We start from the raw sequence: 18,893 nt of genomic DNA on the forward strand, positions 1-18,893 counted from the left end.
TTAAAATAATTTGTAGCCCCACTCACACGCGTTTCACCAACAAATGCAAAGTTCGCGTAGGAGGATAAGTACAGTCCAGTACACCTAACAAACATACCAACTCCATCGAGCGAAGTTCTTGAAAAGCTGAGAGTCGCTCAGTCGTTCGGCTAGCCAAGAAACGCCCTGCCATTTATATACACCGAAGATCTATTTCCGCGATCACAGGATCCAGCCTATCTTCTCAGCACTGAGTCAGATAAATCCAATGCTGTCACCGCAAGATCCATTTTAAACATAATCCTCCCATCTACGCCTAGGTCTTCTCTTTAGGTTTTACACAATAAATTATGAAACGAAATTATGAACGCCCCCAAAACGAGCAATATTACCACACTAGCGACCTCTTGTTTCGTCATTCACGAACTGTATTCCTTTAACCGCTTATGAAGAAAAAATCTCTGCAGAAATGTTTAGTCCGTTACTTCAATGTCACCCTTGGCTCCACCGCCTAGCAATCTTCAACCCCCCACTAAATATAACTCACATTTTGCTAATTATACTGCAAAGTTGTGTTAGCTTAACTAAGCACGCGAACATTTCTGTGCTGAGTCACTTCGTATAAAATGTTGCATGCTAAGAGTCATGACGTCACTCTGAGGTAGATTCATATCACACGGTTTCTAGGAGCAGGAGGGCCGGATACCACAATCATCTGGGGAAGGGGGTGTTATGCGTTATCACCATTTGGGTACTTGGCCAGAGCTCTCAATACATCGTGTTTTAAAACATCAAGCGATGGACAAGGTCCGAAAACCCGAAAGTCCAGAAGCCTCCTAAATCGATATCATCACTGTTTATTAACCAGTCTTCGCCAGGCTAGATAACGACCAACCTTCGTGGGGGAAATACACAGATAATGAACAATTAATACGCTAACAAGTGCGCAGTGGCCTTGGTATGCGGGTGATAAAATTCGAACCGGTATTTGGGAATTACACCCACATATGGTTTTATCTTATTTATGAATATTAGGCAAGCCAACGTTGAAGGACGAATAAATATTTACACGAAGCTAGGTCCTTCAAGTACGTCGACTGGTGCCAACCTTACGTTAATAACAGACACGATAACGCGGCTAAAATGTTTCTGGAGCCAGTAAGCCTCCCGATATTCTAATTGTATTAATACAAACCGAAGGTTCGACAAAGACATCACAGCCACCTCAATCCACATAATTGCAACTATTTTCATTGGATAATTAACAGAGGAATATTAATGACAATGCGCGCTTTTACGTATGAATTTATGATAATGTTAAGAGATTTTCGGCCACATGGGACAATATTTCTTAACGTTTTGAAGCCAAGGCTCGTTTAAATTACATTTAAGAATTCAGTCCGTACCGCAAAGAAAACACTTCACCGTTGCAAAGATCGACTGGCCAATTGTGTTTTAAAGAAATAATCGCTGTTTACAGTGAGAATCAAACGAAACGTAAAATTATTCCAAATCCTGGTAAGATTAGAATGAAAACTTCGAGGTGGCTGAGTACAAAATGAAGAGTTGTTGATCGCTGGCGCAGGTGGGCGAGGACTGCATCTTACTTCTGAGGAAACAAAACATAAATTGCAGGTGCTCAAGATTAAAAAGCAGGTGAGAAATGTAGGGTTCTACTTATCGGCTCAGTAATATTGGTAAGACAATCAAGGAGGTTATGGAATCTGAGAAACAAATCTAACGAAATACTTAATTTGTAATACCACAATCTTTTACGTGAAGATCCATTTCCAAGGAATACGAAGTTGACGCAACTTTTAGTTTTCACCTCAGTACAAAGTTTAATCGAAGAGGTTCACGACATTAAACATAAGGACAAACGTTCACTTTACGTTCTTCGAGTTCAAAGAACGCATAAAATCGGAAAAGGTGGCGTGGACTCTGCATTGCGTTCGAACAGAAACAGAAGGCATTTCCTGCTCAAATACGGGAGAAGAACGAATGAGTCGACTCAACTGTGGCCTTAACTGAAGGTCCAACCGTGACAGCTTTACGTTTCTTAGCAACAGATTGGAGTAATAATAATTTTTCTTCTTAATGACGCATGATCAAGCGACAGACCGTATACCCAGGGTTGCTTAAACTTTTAAACGACGGCGACACTGTGTAGGATCTGAGGTTTTCACGGCGGTGAGTCTGAAGATGACTGTCTTCTACGGTGACACCTCACGTACCACCTGTTACAATAAACAATAACTCGATTTTCCCACTGGCGCGACTAGCCGCGCCACGTCAGTGGGTTTCGCACCTATAAAAAGCAATACAAATAACAGCCGCGCGCGACAACACTCGACACGCCGCACGCGGCTAGTCGCGCCAGTGGGTCCCTAGGACTACAAACTGGGTATCCAATCTTTCCAATCGTACCCGAGTGTCGCCCGCGACTGCTTCGTGGACAGAAAGGTCTTGAATAGGAAAACGACTCTCTGAAGCGGTTTAGTCATGCGGGCAGTCTCTCACCTACTTCAAATTGAAGTAACTGGGGAAATAATTCAGGTTATGCTGCCTTGCAGGTATATTGAAATTCTCGAACGGTCACGACCCATCCACGCACTGCCATCGGCCTCGCGCTAACTTGAGGAGATATGCAGAACCGCACGTCGGGAAGACGACTACGCTGGAGACCCCAGCTGATGGGATGCGACTCAGAACCTGACCATCAGCTTCAGCTTCCTGGTTGGAACAACTCCAAGCCACGATTTCCAGCCACGACTGGAATTCTTATTCATTTTCAATTTGTGTACGATATGACTCTTCTGCCTGTCTCTAATTAAATAAGAGCACGAATGCGATTCCACTGTCTCCATCACATCATAGTTACTGACGCGATAAAAAATTCCCCATTGCTATGAAACCCGAAGGTTCATCGCTCCAAAAGTCGCCCATATGACCCATTTATGAACCGGTTCAGTCCATTTATACGATACATTTAAATATTATCTTCCCATGTGGCGTTTTCCGATGATGATTTACAAACAAAATTTTCCATCAATCTATTTAACTCTTTATCAGTAAGTGACCAAATTCGTCAATTTTAAGGCTATAAAAATAACGTCTGAAATAACTCTTGTACGAAAGGGTCATCTTTGAAATAAATTAAAAGAGCTAGTCTATTCTCGATATACAATACGCATGCAAGAAGGCAGGTAGATAAATAATTAAACAACAAACTTTACTCAAATTCCGCACGATGACCACCTACTCTCATTAATTAGAAGAACGCACATACGCCATTCATTCAATCAAGAGCTGGATCAACCGGACCGCCTACAGGCAGCAGCTTCTTGGAGGGGGGGGGGGGGATTTCCTTTTCCGGTTTTCAGTCCGACAGACATGCAAAACCAGGCGGAAGTACAGGAACTCCCCTTCTCAGATTATGTGACCTACAAGCAACTTCAGTCGCATATTTTCTTCAAATGTTTAAACCTATCATCAAGATCAGCATAAATCACTTATAAATTATAACCGCTGTTTAGTGAAACATCTCTTCGCATGATTTCTACTAATATTTTCACTCATTCACACCCCCGAGTACGTTAATTTGTCAGCCACAATCTCCAGGTTAGAAACGTTTCACACAAACTGTTTTACGATGTCTCTGTGCCACATTTGGGCACAGCTGGCTCAAACGGTTCCCTAGTTATGGCAGCCAAATCCAAACCCAGACACAGATTCGAAGCGGCGACTATCTTTATATAACGCTACACAAATTACCTTATAAAAGTTTATTTCTTAAAAGGCTTATCTATTACCACACAAAATTTTAGGTCCCAATGTCACTGACAGGATACAAAATACAGGGTGTGTCACTGTTACGGAGCCCGTCACGACAGAATGCCACAGAAGCAGCGAGCGAACTACCGGGTAAAGAGACAGTCACAACGTCACTTCCGAGTTACGTGGGAAATCCTGTTTCAAGGCCACGTGGCATGACGCGCAAACCAAGTTTTATAAACATCCATCAAATGGACCAAAAGCTATTACGACGACGTACCGATTACCTAATCACAGAGAAAGTTTTACCGCATCCTTTGCTGTGAAATTGGTGATCGATGTATGCAAACAAACGATTCAAAACACAAAGACCACATCGCAAATACGAACCAAAACAGAGGAGCGGAAGGGACCGAAAACCCAAAACCTGATGCTAATTATGTTGCAGAATGCAAATTCAAGGAAACAACTTCACCGTCGCTCCCGTTTGGAGAAAAGGATAATGAAAAATACACAATCAACACGTGCTTTTCGCTATAAATAAATCAGATGTACCGCCACTGACAAGTTCCTCTCTGATGACCCGGACGAGATGAATGAATGACAGCGAAGCTCAGCTGACTTCAGAACGAACAAAATGGAATGCGGATCCTCTGGAAGGCTAAGAATTAGCCTAAAGGCTGAAGGCACATTCTCCGAGCGTCGGTGGAGTCTTCTACGTGCAGGAGCTGGACGAATCAGTGAGTTCCACATCCGTTAGAATTAAAACCCAAGGGGAACAGTAGGGACTGGAGGGGGCATTAGATAAGGAAGCTTACGAAACTGTAACCATCGTTTCCCAGCGGCAACAAACAAACGTTCAATGATCTCCGTAATTTTAGCTTCGGGAACAAAAAATCTTGCCGTGTGTCTGGCACAGGATGGCGACTTGGGATTCGCCATTTAATCTGAAATGTAAACTGCCCAATCGCAAAAAACGCCCCCAGAGACGTCGTTCGGTGGCGAATGCGTCGTTAACCAACGATGTTTCAAGTGCAGAGGTTATTTAGCGTGGAATAAACGTAGATCAAGCTGGGACGGGGGACTGATTCAAGGTACAGCTGCGGAATTTATTTGGCACTAGGAAGGAAAACCTCGTGTGGGACCAACGAGAATCGAATTGTGTACCACCGAAATTACAAATCACGCTTACCGCTTAATATTTACATGCTCTTGTCTTCGAACGCGTGAATTTCAATTATATTTCACATCGAGACAGCTATCTTATGGAATGTCTCGTAGAAACTGACTGCCGTTTCGGAAGCGCATACTGCCTCCATCATCAGGGCGAATATCGGCGCAACACCCCATATGACAGTCACCGCGTTCTTTCAATTGCCAACACATCTCCGGCATAACAGGCTGCAGAAATGTGAAATCTGAGATTTTCACGGCGGTGGTCCTGAAGATGGAGAAATTTTCTTTCGCCGAAACGTTGGCATCTACTGACGAGTCTACGCGGCGCCAAAACTCAGTAGAACAGCATGATAAGACTACAGAAAACGTTTTACGTTTTATATTTTATATTTTACTAGACGATGGATAATATCCAAGGAAATTTTTATTCAAACTACAGAAAAGAGTTGATAAACAACTCCGACAGGGCCGGACCGAAGTAGCATTATCGAAAATCGTGTAATCGATAACGTAAAATATCTTCTGGCAAAATAAATCAAAACCGAACATCGTACCAAAACCCGCCACTGGACACGACGAGTCGCATTTGTCCGCCATTAAACACACCAACTTCAAATATTTTAAACAGTCACAATGACTACGTATGATTCATATTATTTTCCGAACAAAAAATTATTCTTCTCGCTCCCTTTTAAGTAACTCTGTCGTTTCCATTAACCTTTCTAGTACATGAAAACGTTTACCTTAACTTCATTAAACTGTTGACATTTCGTATGGCGACGCGAAACACAAAACTTCACATCCGAGACGCAATAAACAACTAGTGCAATACAAGCGTAATCATATCCTTCAAAAGGTATGCGACGTTTTCATGACCTCCAATTCCTTTAATGACCTTACTTTCAGAAGGACGAGCGGGCATTGCCTGAGAACCTTCAGGGTCAGTAAAATATCCGTCATCCCCCATCAAAATTTAAATTTTCGGCAAACCTTCCTGTACTATGAAGTCTCTATGTCTTCAAAGTTACCGAACGAATTCAAATAAAAACAACATTATTAAAGGTATTAACAACACTGTAGTCAAATGTAGGAGGTAATCGACTATTACATTTTTTTACACACTCAGCCAACATTTACATGACTTTCGACTGGGCAATACTACCTACGTTATAAACAGTCAAGAACTACATTTTTTTTAATTAGTGACAAAGCACATAAGCCACATTCTGCAACATTAACGACGCTGTCGTCAAATGACGGCCGTGTAGGTACTGACCGCAAGTATTAAAACTGCAGTTTATAGACCTCAAGGCTGTAATTAGAGAAAGCAACTTCAGAATTTAATGACGATATACTTTTCACAGGCAACAACTGTATACCGTACACATGTGCTCCTGCAAACACTAATCACGAGTAAAAACTACAAGTGAAATCTTGTGCCACCAAGGTGATTTATACTTGTGCTGGGTATAATTTAAAAGTCCCTAATAAAATTTTTGTTCACAACCATTTAAAAGGGGCGTGACAGGACAGTGAAATGCGTCTTACCTCGCGAATGGTGTGTGTTCCACATGATAGATGTTGGATATAGGTTCCCTGTTGATAAGCTTCACCAGACGTTCTTCAGGAACACTTAAAAGGCCGTCGTGATCCGAACTCAAACAAATCCCGTCTACAAAATCTGGTGTCGACATATTTAGCGCCAAATTCAAAATGACACGAGCGCTCAAAAACGAACTAAACAGATAAATTATAAATAGTTATTTATTGTTGTTATATCTACTTGCAGTTGCATATTGCTGTATGTAAAGCATTTATCGGAAAACACGTGCCACGTTGTAACCACAACTTGAAATTTCCGTTACAAGAAAGCAAGAACTCGAACCAAGTGAAAGACGATTCACTTCATTATTCATCACTCGTGAAAGAACTTAATACGTACGAAAGATATGCTGCGAAATTAAATTAAACACTTACGAATTTCATTATTCTAGTATAAACCAAAACATAGAAAACCAAATACATTTACACGAAGAGTCGTTCATTAACGGCGCTTCTACAGTTCTTGGTGATGTCACTGATCAAACAAAAGTAAAGCCACTACATGCATTGCAAACGCTCTCCATGGCAGCCAACATTAAATGACTAAAATATTACAGCGAGGATCACAACAACCTTAGATGGCAGCACCAGTCAAAGAGAATCATTCTTATCCCCTGCTGCTGTAATATCAAACAATACCACTACTTGCGCTACACGTATCATACACAAATGACTGTAAACTTGCCAAATCGTTAGTAGCCCACATATAAAAATTGTTTCATTCATATCAGTGTATCCACCAACAGAGATGTGAATATGCCAGGAATAACCAGACTTTTTAATGTTGTTACAGCTGATAGTGTATATGTTTATTGTTAGCTAGGATATGGTAAGAATAAATGTACTCAGATAGAAAATCAGTGTGTCATCTTTTTGGTCATGTATCCCTCTGTGGTAGCCCATATTTCTTGCTCCTCTCTCCTACTGGGCTGAACTTGGCCCAATTTTCCCCTTCATGACTCCAGCTCTGTATGGTTGACTTTCTTGGCTGCTTTTTAGACATAACCCTACACAACCCATTAAGTTCCTCACCTAGTAATAGATGTGTATTATACTTTCTGTGAGTGAAGAAATAAACTGAATTAAAGGCTTCAAAATGTAAACATTAGTAGGATGTAAATCACAACAAAAATTAAACCTGATATTGAAGCATTACTCAAGCAAAAGCAATATAAAATATTTCTGGAAAACTCATTATAAGAAAATGTATGTCTAATTTAGTAGCATGTTTAATAAACTCACTTTATGTCACTAGAAACTTGTAAAAATGAAAGGAGCAATGGCAAGGAAGGAATTTTTATAAACATCAAACAGCAGGCAGAGGTATAACTCTATTTAAAAACGTGCAGTCTGACAATACAGTTTAAGGAAAAAACATTAGCATTCGTTTGTAATGTATAAAACTAAATCCCTTCACTGTAAAAATCAACAGATGCACTCATCCAATAATAAATTTCACATATAAAAACTTACATATATGTAACATGTATGATACAATAATTATTTAAAATTGTGACTTGTTTCACATGCAACATTTTAGTACTGTATGCCACTAAAACTGCACAATGAAAATTATATCTACTGGTTATTGTCATATTAAATGTTCAGCACTTCATTTCAATTGCACTTACAAACTTGCCTTCATAGCATCATTATTAAACAAATTCATAAATTTATTAGTTTTTATAAATGGCTCATATACCTGCATACAGAACTCACAATTCAGAATATGCACACACATTTATGCACCACACTTCACACTCTTAATGATTGTAAGATCATGTCTTTATTCCATAAATTCTGAGATATCTTTATTAGGAATAAAAATTCATATAAAATCTATGTTTCAAACATAATAAATCTCTACGATGCTCTGATGCTCAAGTTGTGATGCATTCCTTCATTTGCTAATATTATTCTCTGCCACACTGCTTGTTTCTTCTCATTCATCTCAATATATCAGTAGCACAAAAATGGCAAATTTATATAAATATCTCATGTTCTATAATGGTTCAGTAATATTTATTTAATTTAAATGTCTATAAGATCATATGGCCACTATGAACATTTTTACAGGTACTTTCAAATGACACAGAAGTGTCATATTTACATCACATCAAATCTCCTCCTGACAGTGTTGAAACTAAAATCCTCTTCATTTTTTTCAAAATACTACACTTTTGATCCTGATGGCTGAGTCTGGCTTGTTTGTTGACCAATAGTGACGTGAGTAACGAATGGTCCTTGTGTCCGCCCTGTGATATTATTGATTTTAGAGCCCAAAATGTTAACACCTCTGTTCCCATGAGTGTGATGATTTGATGGGCCAATGTTATGGACAAGGGGAAGTGTGGGCAAACCGTTCACACCACCATTACTACCACTACGATTGTTCTGCTGATCTATGTCATGCGTATGTGAGGTTCGCATGTGATGATTGTTACCATTTACATTAACTACGTGGGTGTTACTACTGGAGCTATATTTTGAACTTGTGGAAGACTGGTACGGGTGTTGATAGCTGTTTGCACTATCTGTAACAAAACCAAATGGTTACATCCAACACTAGGAATATTCTAACTTTTATCCACATCATCAGTTATGCCTTTTAACTAGCTAATAATGTGTCGAGGACATTACCGCTTTGTGCAAATCACTAGATTAAACCAACTCGTATCTCATATTTTAGGTTCTTTCTGTGGTGAAGATGTCGATGTTGGTTTTCTGGGTTGTGGTGCCATGTAGTCTACAAGACCACTTGATATTAGAACTAAAGGTTATGAATCAGTAACCTCAACTTGTAAATGACATTGCCACATTTGAAAATGTGTTTTAAAAACTTCCTGTATGAATGAAGAATGACCTCTGTTAAGCAGTAAATAATAATCTGTTCTTATACCTTACTTGAGATGCACTGACACAGTTAGTGCTATTTTTACAAAGACTTAACCATGGAACACAAACAATAAGAATACTTACTGTTATTTTTGTTGTTTGCTCCTTTGTTATCCTGCAACTGCATCCGTCGTTGTAAGGAGTTAGAGTTGTTGTCGACAGTGATGGTGGTTCCATGTTGATGCTGACTTGTTCTCAGAATATCATCTTTATTCAGTCTATGCTTTTGGCTCTCTTCTCGATGCTGAGAAGACCTCATGGTCTCGTCTCTATGCTGAATGGTCCTAATGACTTCATCTCGATGTTGCTTGGACCTCTTGTTCTCATCTCTATACTGATTGGACCTTGTGCCATCATCTCGAAGCTGGTTGGGCCTCATAACTTCATCTCGATTCTGACTGGATCTCATTATTTCATCTTGAAGCAGATTTGACCTGACATCATCTCGGTGCTGACTTGATTGCATCACACCTTGTACGCTCTCATACTCATAGAAATTTGAGACTGGTCTCTGGTGTGATTCACGGTTGTCACGGCGCTGAGAGTGATAATGTTGCTGCCTGCGACTGATCACAAAATGGAAGAGAATTTTGGTTAAAGATCAAGGACCTGGTTCATCAAAATAAATATTTTGGGTGACTGTCCATCAGTATTTGACACATTATTCAATTTTATGAAAAAATGACAATCCAAAAAAAGTTGAAAATGAAACAGAAAAGCAAAACATGTGTTACTGACTTCCTTAAGTTACTGTACTGTTTAGGTAACAGTGCCCAAAGGCCTCCTGGAACATGTTTATTGTTCCTGAGCAGACAGCTACCTGAACTGAGTTGGTCATTAATTCAAAACAATAAAAAATGAGTGGAAAGCTGTACAAATGCATTCTTTACAATCTTGTACCCTTCATTGGTCCTGATGATCATTTATTGCAGATTGAGCTAATCAACAGTATATTAAATAAATCATAAATTCCACTCATTGCAATGCTAACTAAGAGTAAAGACATTACACTCATAGAGTTATAAAATATTGTTTCAATATATGTTGTTAAACATACACCATATTAAAAATGTTTGTAACAAAACTAAATTGTCACGTGACCATTATTTATACCAAAAAAATTATTTTGTGTGTAATGTGCCATTATTCAGAAGATTGGCTGACTGACTGATCTTCATGTGAAGTAGGGTTTGTAGTAGATATATATGAAACACACCAGATAACTTTTAGTATAGATATCCCATACCCAATTCCATGCTGGGATCTTATCGTGGAGAGTAGTTATTCCCTACATTTGCTCTCCATTTTCTGCACAGTTTTGCATTTAGTACAAAACACAATAATGAAATTCACTTAATTCTCACAATCCCATTTCTTAAATGTAAAATAAAGCATTATAGCATGCAATCCATAAACTTAACAACATTTACAGGTAAATGAGCTCTGTATGCAATGTGCTGCTACTTCAATTAGCAATATTTACATTAAGAATAAGAATCAGACATTTGGATGCTTCAGTACTTGGCATAATTTTATACTGGTGATGTAACACGTATTAAACTTCTTCCATTTGATGTCCAAGTAACAGTTCAACACAGACAAGTTCCAGTTTTATTGATAAACATAAACTTATCGACAAGTATGAAAACAGCAAGCCTTTACATAGTGAAATTGAAGTTATGTTTTACATATCTGTACACATCACGCTGCTCTGCAGTGAGGCATCCAACATCAAAGTACATACACCAAAACAGCATGAGCATGCATTCACTTTTCTACCACTGAAAGCAAGGAAATATATACTAAGAAAGCACAACATCAAGTAATAAACATGCAAGCTATTTACACAAATACATGGTAGGTGTGTTAGATACACCGAATACACCATATTTTTATCTTTATTTGCAATTTACATTATTAATGAAATCAGAAATAAAATTATAAGATAACTAAAATAACATAAAAGAAAAGCAAAATCACTGCTCAACTATTATTATAAGAATAAAATTATAACAAAAAGTCATGTGAGAAATTAATAAATTTAATAGAAGACCACCAAATGCCATCTGCAAGTCATGTAGGTTGAATGTTACGTTTTTAGTGGTTACTGCTACTTTGATCCGTATGTGTTCCTACCTTTCTTCTTCAACTTTAAACCTCTGATGCTGAACTTGGAGCCTCATTTGCATTATCTGAACTTCAGAGAGCTGTTCTTTGCGTTTGCTTGCAAGACCCAAGAAAAAGAAGAACTGTTCGTTAGTTTTACTGTGACGAGCGTTAGAGCATAAACATGAGTGTAAAATGATCCCAAGTGCAGTGGAAACTGTTCAGATCAGTACCAGAGAACCCAGAATCTCAGAAAAAGTTTGTGCTGAAAATAGTCTTTTATATGATTGAGTGCACAACCTAAACTGGTCCTTTTGGGAGCTTCAGACTTTGTTTACAGAGCAATAAAATTTCTGGATATCATTTATGGATGTCATGTTAGGGGAACTCTGAAAAACTGGGCTGCCACACCAGGTATGAGGTCAAAGTTCTGCATAGGAATACCTTTGAACAAACTGTCAAGGGAACTACTGGCCTTTGACTGTGAACAATGCAGGATGGTAACGAGGTTGTTAAATGGCCATTGTACATTGAGGTAGCACCCACATACCAAGCTCCTCTCAGAAAGTGCAATGTGCAGGAAAAGTGGACAAGACTGTCAATGTCCATTACTGCCTAAGCATAAAATGGAGATCAATGAATCTGCATGGCTACAGCCGATAAATATTAATTGAGCCTCAATAAGTTTGGTATTGGCTCTAGTACTGTGGTCAAGGCACTCTGAAGGGCCCTACGAAGATCAAGGGCATACAATGGACCCAGCAGTGGTCTGAGTGCCTGGCATTACTGAAGTTGTCACCCAATTCAATAACAACAGATATTAATACTCTGTTTCTGATCAATGTTCCTACATGATCTGCATTGAACTTCATATCTCCAAACAGACTTAGGAAGACATCAGTCATTCTCTTCTGAGTTGTGATGTCGTGTGGTCCTGTCAGTGGTTGCCAGTATTATGGAGTAATGTATTGCCTCCTTCTTCAGGGTAAAATCTTCATCCTGATATTTTGATAACTGCCAAGGCCACAGGATATCACAACCTAGGAGACCACAACTGACATCTTCACAGCTGTGGGAACCTCAGCACATAAATGTGGGAGGATATAAACAGAGTTTTACATTTTCTTGTTTGTGCATTTGCATTGTTTTTGGAGACCATCTTCACAATCAGAACTGGTGACCAGTTCATCAACAAGCAAGACTTGAGTCTAGAACATACCAGATTGTTGAGAGGTTCCTATACTATAAGACTGGGCTAAAAAGTTCACACAACTACTGGCCATTACCTGGACATTGATTACTAGGCTCTGCAAAGTCTATACTATATACTATATACGTAACGTAATTAATATTTGTACCAGACGTTATATCTGGTTTGTCACAGATGGTGTCTGAAATGTTGGACACATTCCCTATATCAAGGCAGCTTACTGCCTGAGAAGATTTCACTTCATTTAATTGCCATGAAAACTTAAGATGTTTTTAAAATCTATGTCATTATGTTCCATTGTAATATTATTATTCCATTTATACAGAAGTCTCTCATGCAGTCTTTTCCCATAAGCCCTTCCAACCAGAACTGTGTATACATTTATTGTTTCCCAATGCATGCTACATGCTTCATCTTTATTAATTTAATCACTTGTATAATCACAAGAATAAAATATGAAGAGTACATTTTATATTGTTGATATCATGATGTAAGACTGTTCAACCATATTCACTTTCCAAAACATTAACTTTGTTTCAAAATATTATTATTTTGTCCCAGACTGTATGTAATATGCTACCAACCCCATAACTCAAAAATGTACAGCACAGATATTATACTTCTTTGAACTTTGCTATTGCCAAACTAATGACGACAATGACAGAAGTAAATAGAAAATATGAAAAGAAAGACCAAAGCCTGTCTTTAAGACAGTGCCCCAAAATATATATATAAAAAAGAACCACTGAAACTTTGGTGTAAATCATTCCCAGTTACAATGCAGATGCAATACCACAAAACCAATTCTCAATAAAAATGGCATGCCAGATACATGAAAGTCATCACTGTAGGCTTCATGAACAACTTACCTGAGATGCTGTTGAATCTCTTCATAGTTGACATAATGACTAAAGCGCGCTGGATCAGTAATGCCAGCACGGCTGCCAGGACGAGTCATTTCCCCATACAAATCATAGCTCGCTGACCGCACAGGCGCCTGCTGTTGGGTGTTTGAAAATTCTGGCTGTTCTAATCTCTGCCAAAACAAATATAATGACACATAATTATTCTTGAGACAATGAGCACCAGAACAGCGACATCCAGTCTTGATATACATAGTCTTGAAACAATTTTTTAAAACATTTCTGTATCATGATAGCTTAACCTATAATTTTTTTACATATTCTGGATAATACAAGGTTTCTGTTCATTATTGTATTTTTAAGCAGCAGACTGTATTAAACTGATTTTAGAGCATCGGATATTGCATGTTCTGAGAAATCAGGCTCTTTATGTTACTCTGAACTAGTATTTTTCTCAGCATTCTTTCTGCCTTTATGGTCTGTCCAAATCCACCCAGTGGCTTGTCTAGATAGACAGACATATGACCAGCCCATAATGCAGTCTTGCTTATGCACTTCAGGCAAAGAACACATAATAGACATTTTGTACATGAATACTTTATCCTTCATTTTCTACTCACCTGTCTAATAACTTCTTCGTATCTTTCCTCCCTGTCATCCATGGGATACTGACCCCTCCTCTCAGCATGTCTACGTTGATGCTGGGCCCGTAATTGGTGGATGCGCTCTGTGCGAGATTGGCCACCAGGGCCCCCTGGTGCTGCAGAAGCCTGGCTTGATGCCGAGGACGTCGAGCCCTCACGACGATGGTGTGAATGGTGGACTCCGACAGGTAAAGGACCTCCAGGCTCAGAACTTGCATTGGTGCCAGAATGCTCATGAAGGTTGTTGGAAATCTGGTTTATAAATCATGAAAAAGAAGCATGACACAACACTGCCATAAATTTAAGCAATTCAGAGATTATTATCACCTTCCGTTGGTTGAGATTATGGCTTTGGTGAGACTGATTTCTGCTTTAGGTCAAGCTTTGAATGTGTCGTCTTAACACCACCTTCACACTGCATACCGTATTTTCAGAAAATGAAGATCAAAAACTAAATCATGACAGCAGAATCATTACATCTTCAGTGGAGTAAGTGTCACTAGCAACATCAATATTCTTAATCATAGCAGTGTAACAATTTTGTAACTTTTTTATAAAATTAATACACATGGATTTATAGTCTGGAAAGAATAACACAAACAAGATTGCTGCTAGTGCTTTTATCACATTTTAGCCAAAGCTTCTTGTAAACATATCAAGTTTTCTTGACTGGAGTTATTAACAGAAGCCACTAAAGTTGTTACTGGTTGCTTACTGGATATTTCCATCTAAAATGTGGGTTCCTACCATCACCTTAGACAGGTGGGCAGAGACCACACCTAAGGCACAGCAACATAAGATCAAACTGGTACACACAGCACCATGAATTTGTATTGTTATATTCAACATAAAAGTACCAACATGAGACTCACTTGGCTCTCTAATTGTATCTGTCGCTGCATGAGTCGGCGGTATTGTTCTTGTATCCTCTGCTGTTCCTCCTGAGCAGCTCTGCGTGCTGCTTCTCTCTCCTCCTCCCTACCACATGACCCCTCTCCCCCCTCCATTTCCTCCTGCTCCACTTGCAGAGCTAGCTGCAGCGGCACATCCAGAGTTTTGCGATGTTTACCAAATCTGAAACATTCACCCTACCTTCTAGGCTTCTAGACCACTGGGTTATATACTGAAAAAATGCTACAAACTTATAACTGCAACCACGTTCGTTACTGAATAATTTTCATTATACAGAGTGATACAACACTACAAACATGTACGCAGGCTGTACAAACGACATTGGCTGGTTCCATGTTCAAAACCACTGGTTTAAACATTCAAGGCTCACATTATGGATGGACTGGCAATCTGCTTACATGAACTTGGTTTCATCAGAAGACTATACATTACGCAGCACACGGCTGAAGGTTAATACGAGTTCTGCATAATGGTGGGAGTCCGTTATTCCCCACATTTGTGAACTTTGAGACTTTTAGAGGTGACAGCAGACGTTGCCAAGCAAAGACCAGGATTTTATTCCTCGAATACCAAGGGCAAACCATTGATGTTAACAGTAACAGCCATGTTAGCCTGGACTCCACAGACTGGAACACAGCAGAACACTCACAGCAAGTGTTAGCCTCAACTACCTGGCTAACAATACCTGGATGGCTGAAGCTGACTAATGATGCATTTTATCTCACCATTACTGCTGTGTTCCAGCATATGGAATACCACTAAGCAGTGAAGGGAAGACTTTTTATTTTTGTTTGTCAAAGTGTTGCTGGGCTAACACAGTTAATACGAATGCTCTACCCCTACCTCATACTCATTAGATGTCACCTGAATCACACACCTGAACATGGAGCCAATACCCCTGAAGAGTCCAGGCTTCTTCTTGCCTGGCTTATTCTTGTTGTCCAAAATTGCATTCAGTGAAGACTGTCTGGGTCCACCTCGAACTGACCCAAAAGCACTGGGACACATTCCTGGCCCACAGTCTACAGGCACACTCACTGTTGGGGGCCCGTCTTCCTCTGCAACTGTGTGGGGGAAGAACCGATGTTTGGGTTCAAGATGCCAAGCCTGCAGCTCTTGTCTTACACTTGTTTCTGAGGAGCAGTTACCCATATCGCAAGCCAGCAACAAAGCATACAAGTGTTAGTGTATGTGTCAAGCAGTTAGAGAAAAGCATTGTACCGTGCCTCCAGTTCTAAATGACAGCCACACAGATTGAAAAATTAACATTTCCATTTTATCAGTAAGATACAACAAAGTTTTTTTCTTTTTTTCCCCCAGGGAAGAAACAATCTTTGTTTAGTTACACCAAAGCATGGAAATAAGGTTGAGAACAATGAAATATGTACATTTTAATATTTGGATTAGGTAATAGCAATATTATTATTCTCACTGAAAATGACGGATAGCAGAAATTTTCATTCTCATATATACACAACTATTCCTATCTACTGCTTATAATGAGAAGTCATGGTAATGCAGAACAAGAAGCAGACACAGCAAAGCACCACATAAACTATACATAATATTACATGGCAGAGGTATTCTTCTCTCAAAATGGACTTAGTATGTTAATGTTAGTTGTGATTAAATGAAACCATCAAACAGAAGAATATTTACACACATCAGATTGAACAGAAAGCTTTCAGTTTTGCCACTTGCTGAAGCCGTCATTTGCAGGTTGGAAGGTTGGAAAGAAAACCACAAGCCATGCATTTTAACATTTTTAATACGAGAATACAGAGAAATTTTGGAAAAGTACTAGGAATCATGATACCATGGTTTACAGGTGATATCACATCATATCATAGTTTTAAGACAATACTGGCCAATACAGTTCCTTTGAAATTTCTTTGCTCACCATCACAACCAAACTGGGTCTGGTAGTGTGATGATGAATCTGACAACTCACCTCCACTTGCCATTCATGTGCAGTACTTAGAAACCAAAATAACTTGTAGATACAGCTACTTAAATTAATTCTTACTCTTACAAAATTAAACTGTCAGAAAAACAAAGTACGAGCTGAAAGAAAACTGTGTCTACTGTTCATGACACTTTCTTATATCTATAAACTTACGAGTTTCCATCTCAATTCTAGAGCGCAGGTCTGAGAGAGGTGCTTCATAGCTACGATCCACAGCAGCTCTGAAACTCTCGTTGCAGCCTCGGCCTCGAATCACCCTGACTGCACCTTGAGCATTTCGGTATGTGTAAGCTGGATCAGAATCTTCCTGCATTTGAATCTGTATAAACAAATATGAATTCATAACTTGCCTTGAATGTATTAGATTTAAAAACAAAATAAAGGAAACCCAAGTGAACAGTTTCTGGGAAAACATGTCCGTAAACTGTGACAAACCTTGAAACTCACATATCTATACACAGTAAATATATTTCTGAAGCAGTATCATCAGATTCTCATTACTATTACTGCCATGTATGCACACAAATAACCAAATTGAATATTTTTTGAGCTGTTACAGATAATGGCTCCACACTTGAGGAACACTTATTAATGAGGTATCATCCATTGGATGTGATTCCATATTTCTGTCTTGACTTCTGGTAAACAAAAAGAATGATGCCAAATGTGGAATACTGGCTCTACAAGTATTCATTCATGTTAATTAAGTGTGACGTGCTGGTCTGGCTAACCCTGTGAAAAAATAAAAAATAGAAGGTCTTCTGTCTTACTTTCTTGATTCAGTGGTACTCCATACACTGTAACACAGCAGAACTAATCAGGCAAAATGTACTGTTAGCCAGATGCAGCCAGTCAGGTGTTGTTGGTAAGGTTGTCTTACTTCCAACGTTAGTTTATAATCAGATAAATGGGTAAAGTAAACTTGTATTTACCAGTCATATGTCTCACATATGAATGTGTATAAATTCATAAACGATAAACACACTTGTCACGGCCAACTTATTTTATCAAAGTTGAATTCAGATATACTATACTCACTTCTTGCACCATTGTCTGTAATGATTCCAAACTTGATGATTTTTTCATCCCTAGTGATGGACCAAATTCATTCTTTGTGTGTACATCTGATCCTATACATAAAAAAGTTGTGATATAGTAAATATTACTAACACAGTCAAGAAAATCCTAACTTCAACAGAATATTAATTTAAATAGCAAAACTACTATAAGCCCTCAAATGGAATTTCTTTAAGTAACAAATCCATATTAACGATCAGTTAATTTAAAACAACCAGATAATACAAATGTTACACTTTTATGAAAAGCAAATGTTTTAGGAATAGATCAAGGGGTAGTGACATTAACAACATGCTACACAATACAAACACATCATGCTCATTCGTTTTATTTCTGACCAGACTTCCAACATGCAATATATTAACAAATGACAGAACACAACACAGAGAAAAAGGTACGAGTCTATGAATTCTTGCGTTAATCCCCTTAACAAGTGACTGCATCAGATACACTGGAGTATTATAAATGGAACATTTGTCAAAACTGAGTGTGAAACATACGACATTCATAGTTACCAGAATTCAGCACTGCCATAATAACGAAAGCCCACATACTAGTAGACATTATCCTGATCAAGATGAATCTACTATACATATTCATAACTTATAGTCCTTTATCACCAACGTTCTACTGAAATGGATTTCAAAAGCAGTCTCGTACTATTATACAAGACCTGAGGAGGGCAAAAA

General features: G+C 38.7%; 2 protein-coding genes across 12 annotated transcripts in view; both read right to left on the minus strand.

The window, feature by feature from the left end:
* LOC110826988 (serine/threonine-protein kinase 17A) overlaps nucleotides 1-7,065 on the minus strand; it is a 33,734-nt gene extending 26,669 nt beyond the window's left edge. Inside the window, exon 1 of one of the 2 annotated variants that reach the window (XM_022058156.2) lies at nucleotides 6,478-7,065. In XM_022058156.2, the coding sequence (XP_021913848.2) occupies nucleotides 6,478-6,623 (146 nt within the window). In that variant the 5' untranslated portion in view covers nucleotides 6,624-7,065. Of the gene's footprint in view, nucleotides 1-5,672; nucleotides 5,699-6,477 lie in introns of those variants that run through there. The other variant, XM_022058157.2, reaches the window with a different exon arrangement.
* A 779-nt stretch (nucleotides 7,066-7,844) lies between these two features.
* The window catches only part of LOC110827005 (par-3 family cell polarity regulator), a 77,314-nt gene continuing 66,265 nt past the window's right edge, over nucleotides 7,845-18,893 (minus strand). For 7 of the 10 annotated variants that reach the window (XM_087353437.1, XM_087353419.1, XM_087353421.1 and 4 more), the window contains 9 exons: nucleotides 18,166-18,257; nucleotides 17,281-17,446; nucleotides 16,039-16,294; nucleotides 15,122-15,323; nucleotides 14,226-14,501; nucleotides 13,612-13,778; nucleotides 11,563-11,649; nucleotides 9,511-9,992; nucleotides 7,845-9,065 (listed from right to left, as the gene is read on the minus strand). In XM_087353437.1, the coding sequence (XP_087209563.1) occupies nucleotides 8,704-9,065; nucleotides 9,511-9,992; nucleotides 11,563-11,649; nucleotides 13,612-13,778; nucleotides 14,226-14,501; nucleotides 15,122-15,323; nucleotides 16,039-16,294; nucleotides 17,281-17,446; nucleotides 18,166-18,257 (2,090 nt within the window). In that variant the 3' untranslated portion in view covers nucleotides 7,845-8,703. The remainder of the gene's footprint in view (nucleotides 9,066-9,510; nucleotides 9,993-11,562; nucleotides 11,650-13,611; nucleotides 13,779-14,225; nucleotides 14,502-15,121; nucleotides 15,324-16,038; nucleotides 16,295-17,280; nucleotides 17,447-18,165; nucleotides 18,258-18,893) is intronic. The other 3 variants (XM_087353427.1, XM_087353449.1, XM_087353429.1) reach the window with 3 other exon arrangements.

Source organism: Zootermopsis nevadensis, unplaced genomic scaffold (assembly GCF_977971745.1).
Source record: "Zootermopsis nevadensis isolate Lab colony 2312 unplaced genomic scaffold, Znev_1.0 Znev_ptg000002l, whole genome shotgun sequence".
In the NCBI taxonomy this organism is placed as follows: domain Eukaryota; kingdom Metazoa; phylum Arthropoda; class Insecta; order Blattodea; family Termopsidae; genus Zootermopsis; species Zootermopsis nevadensis.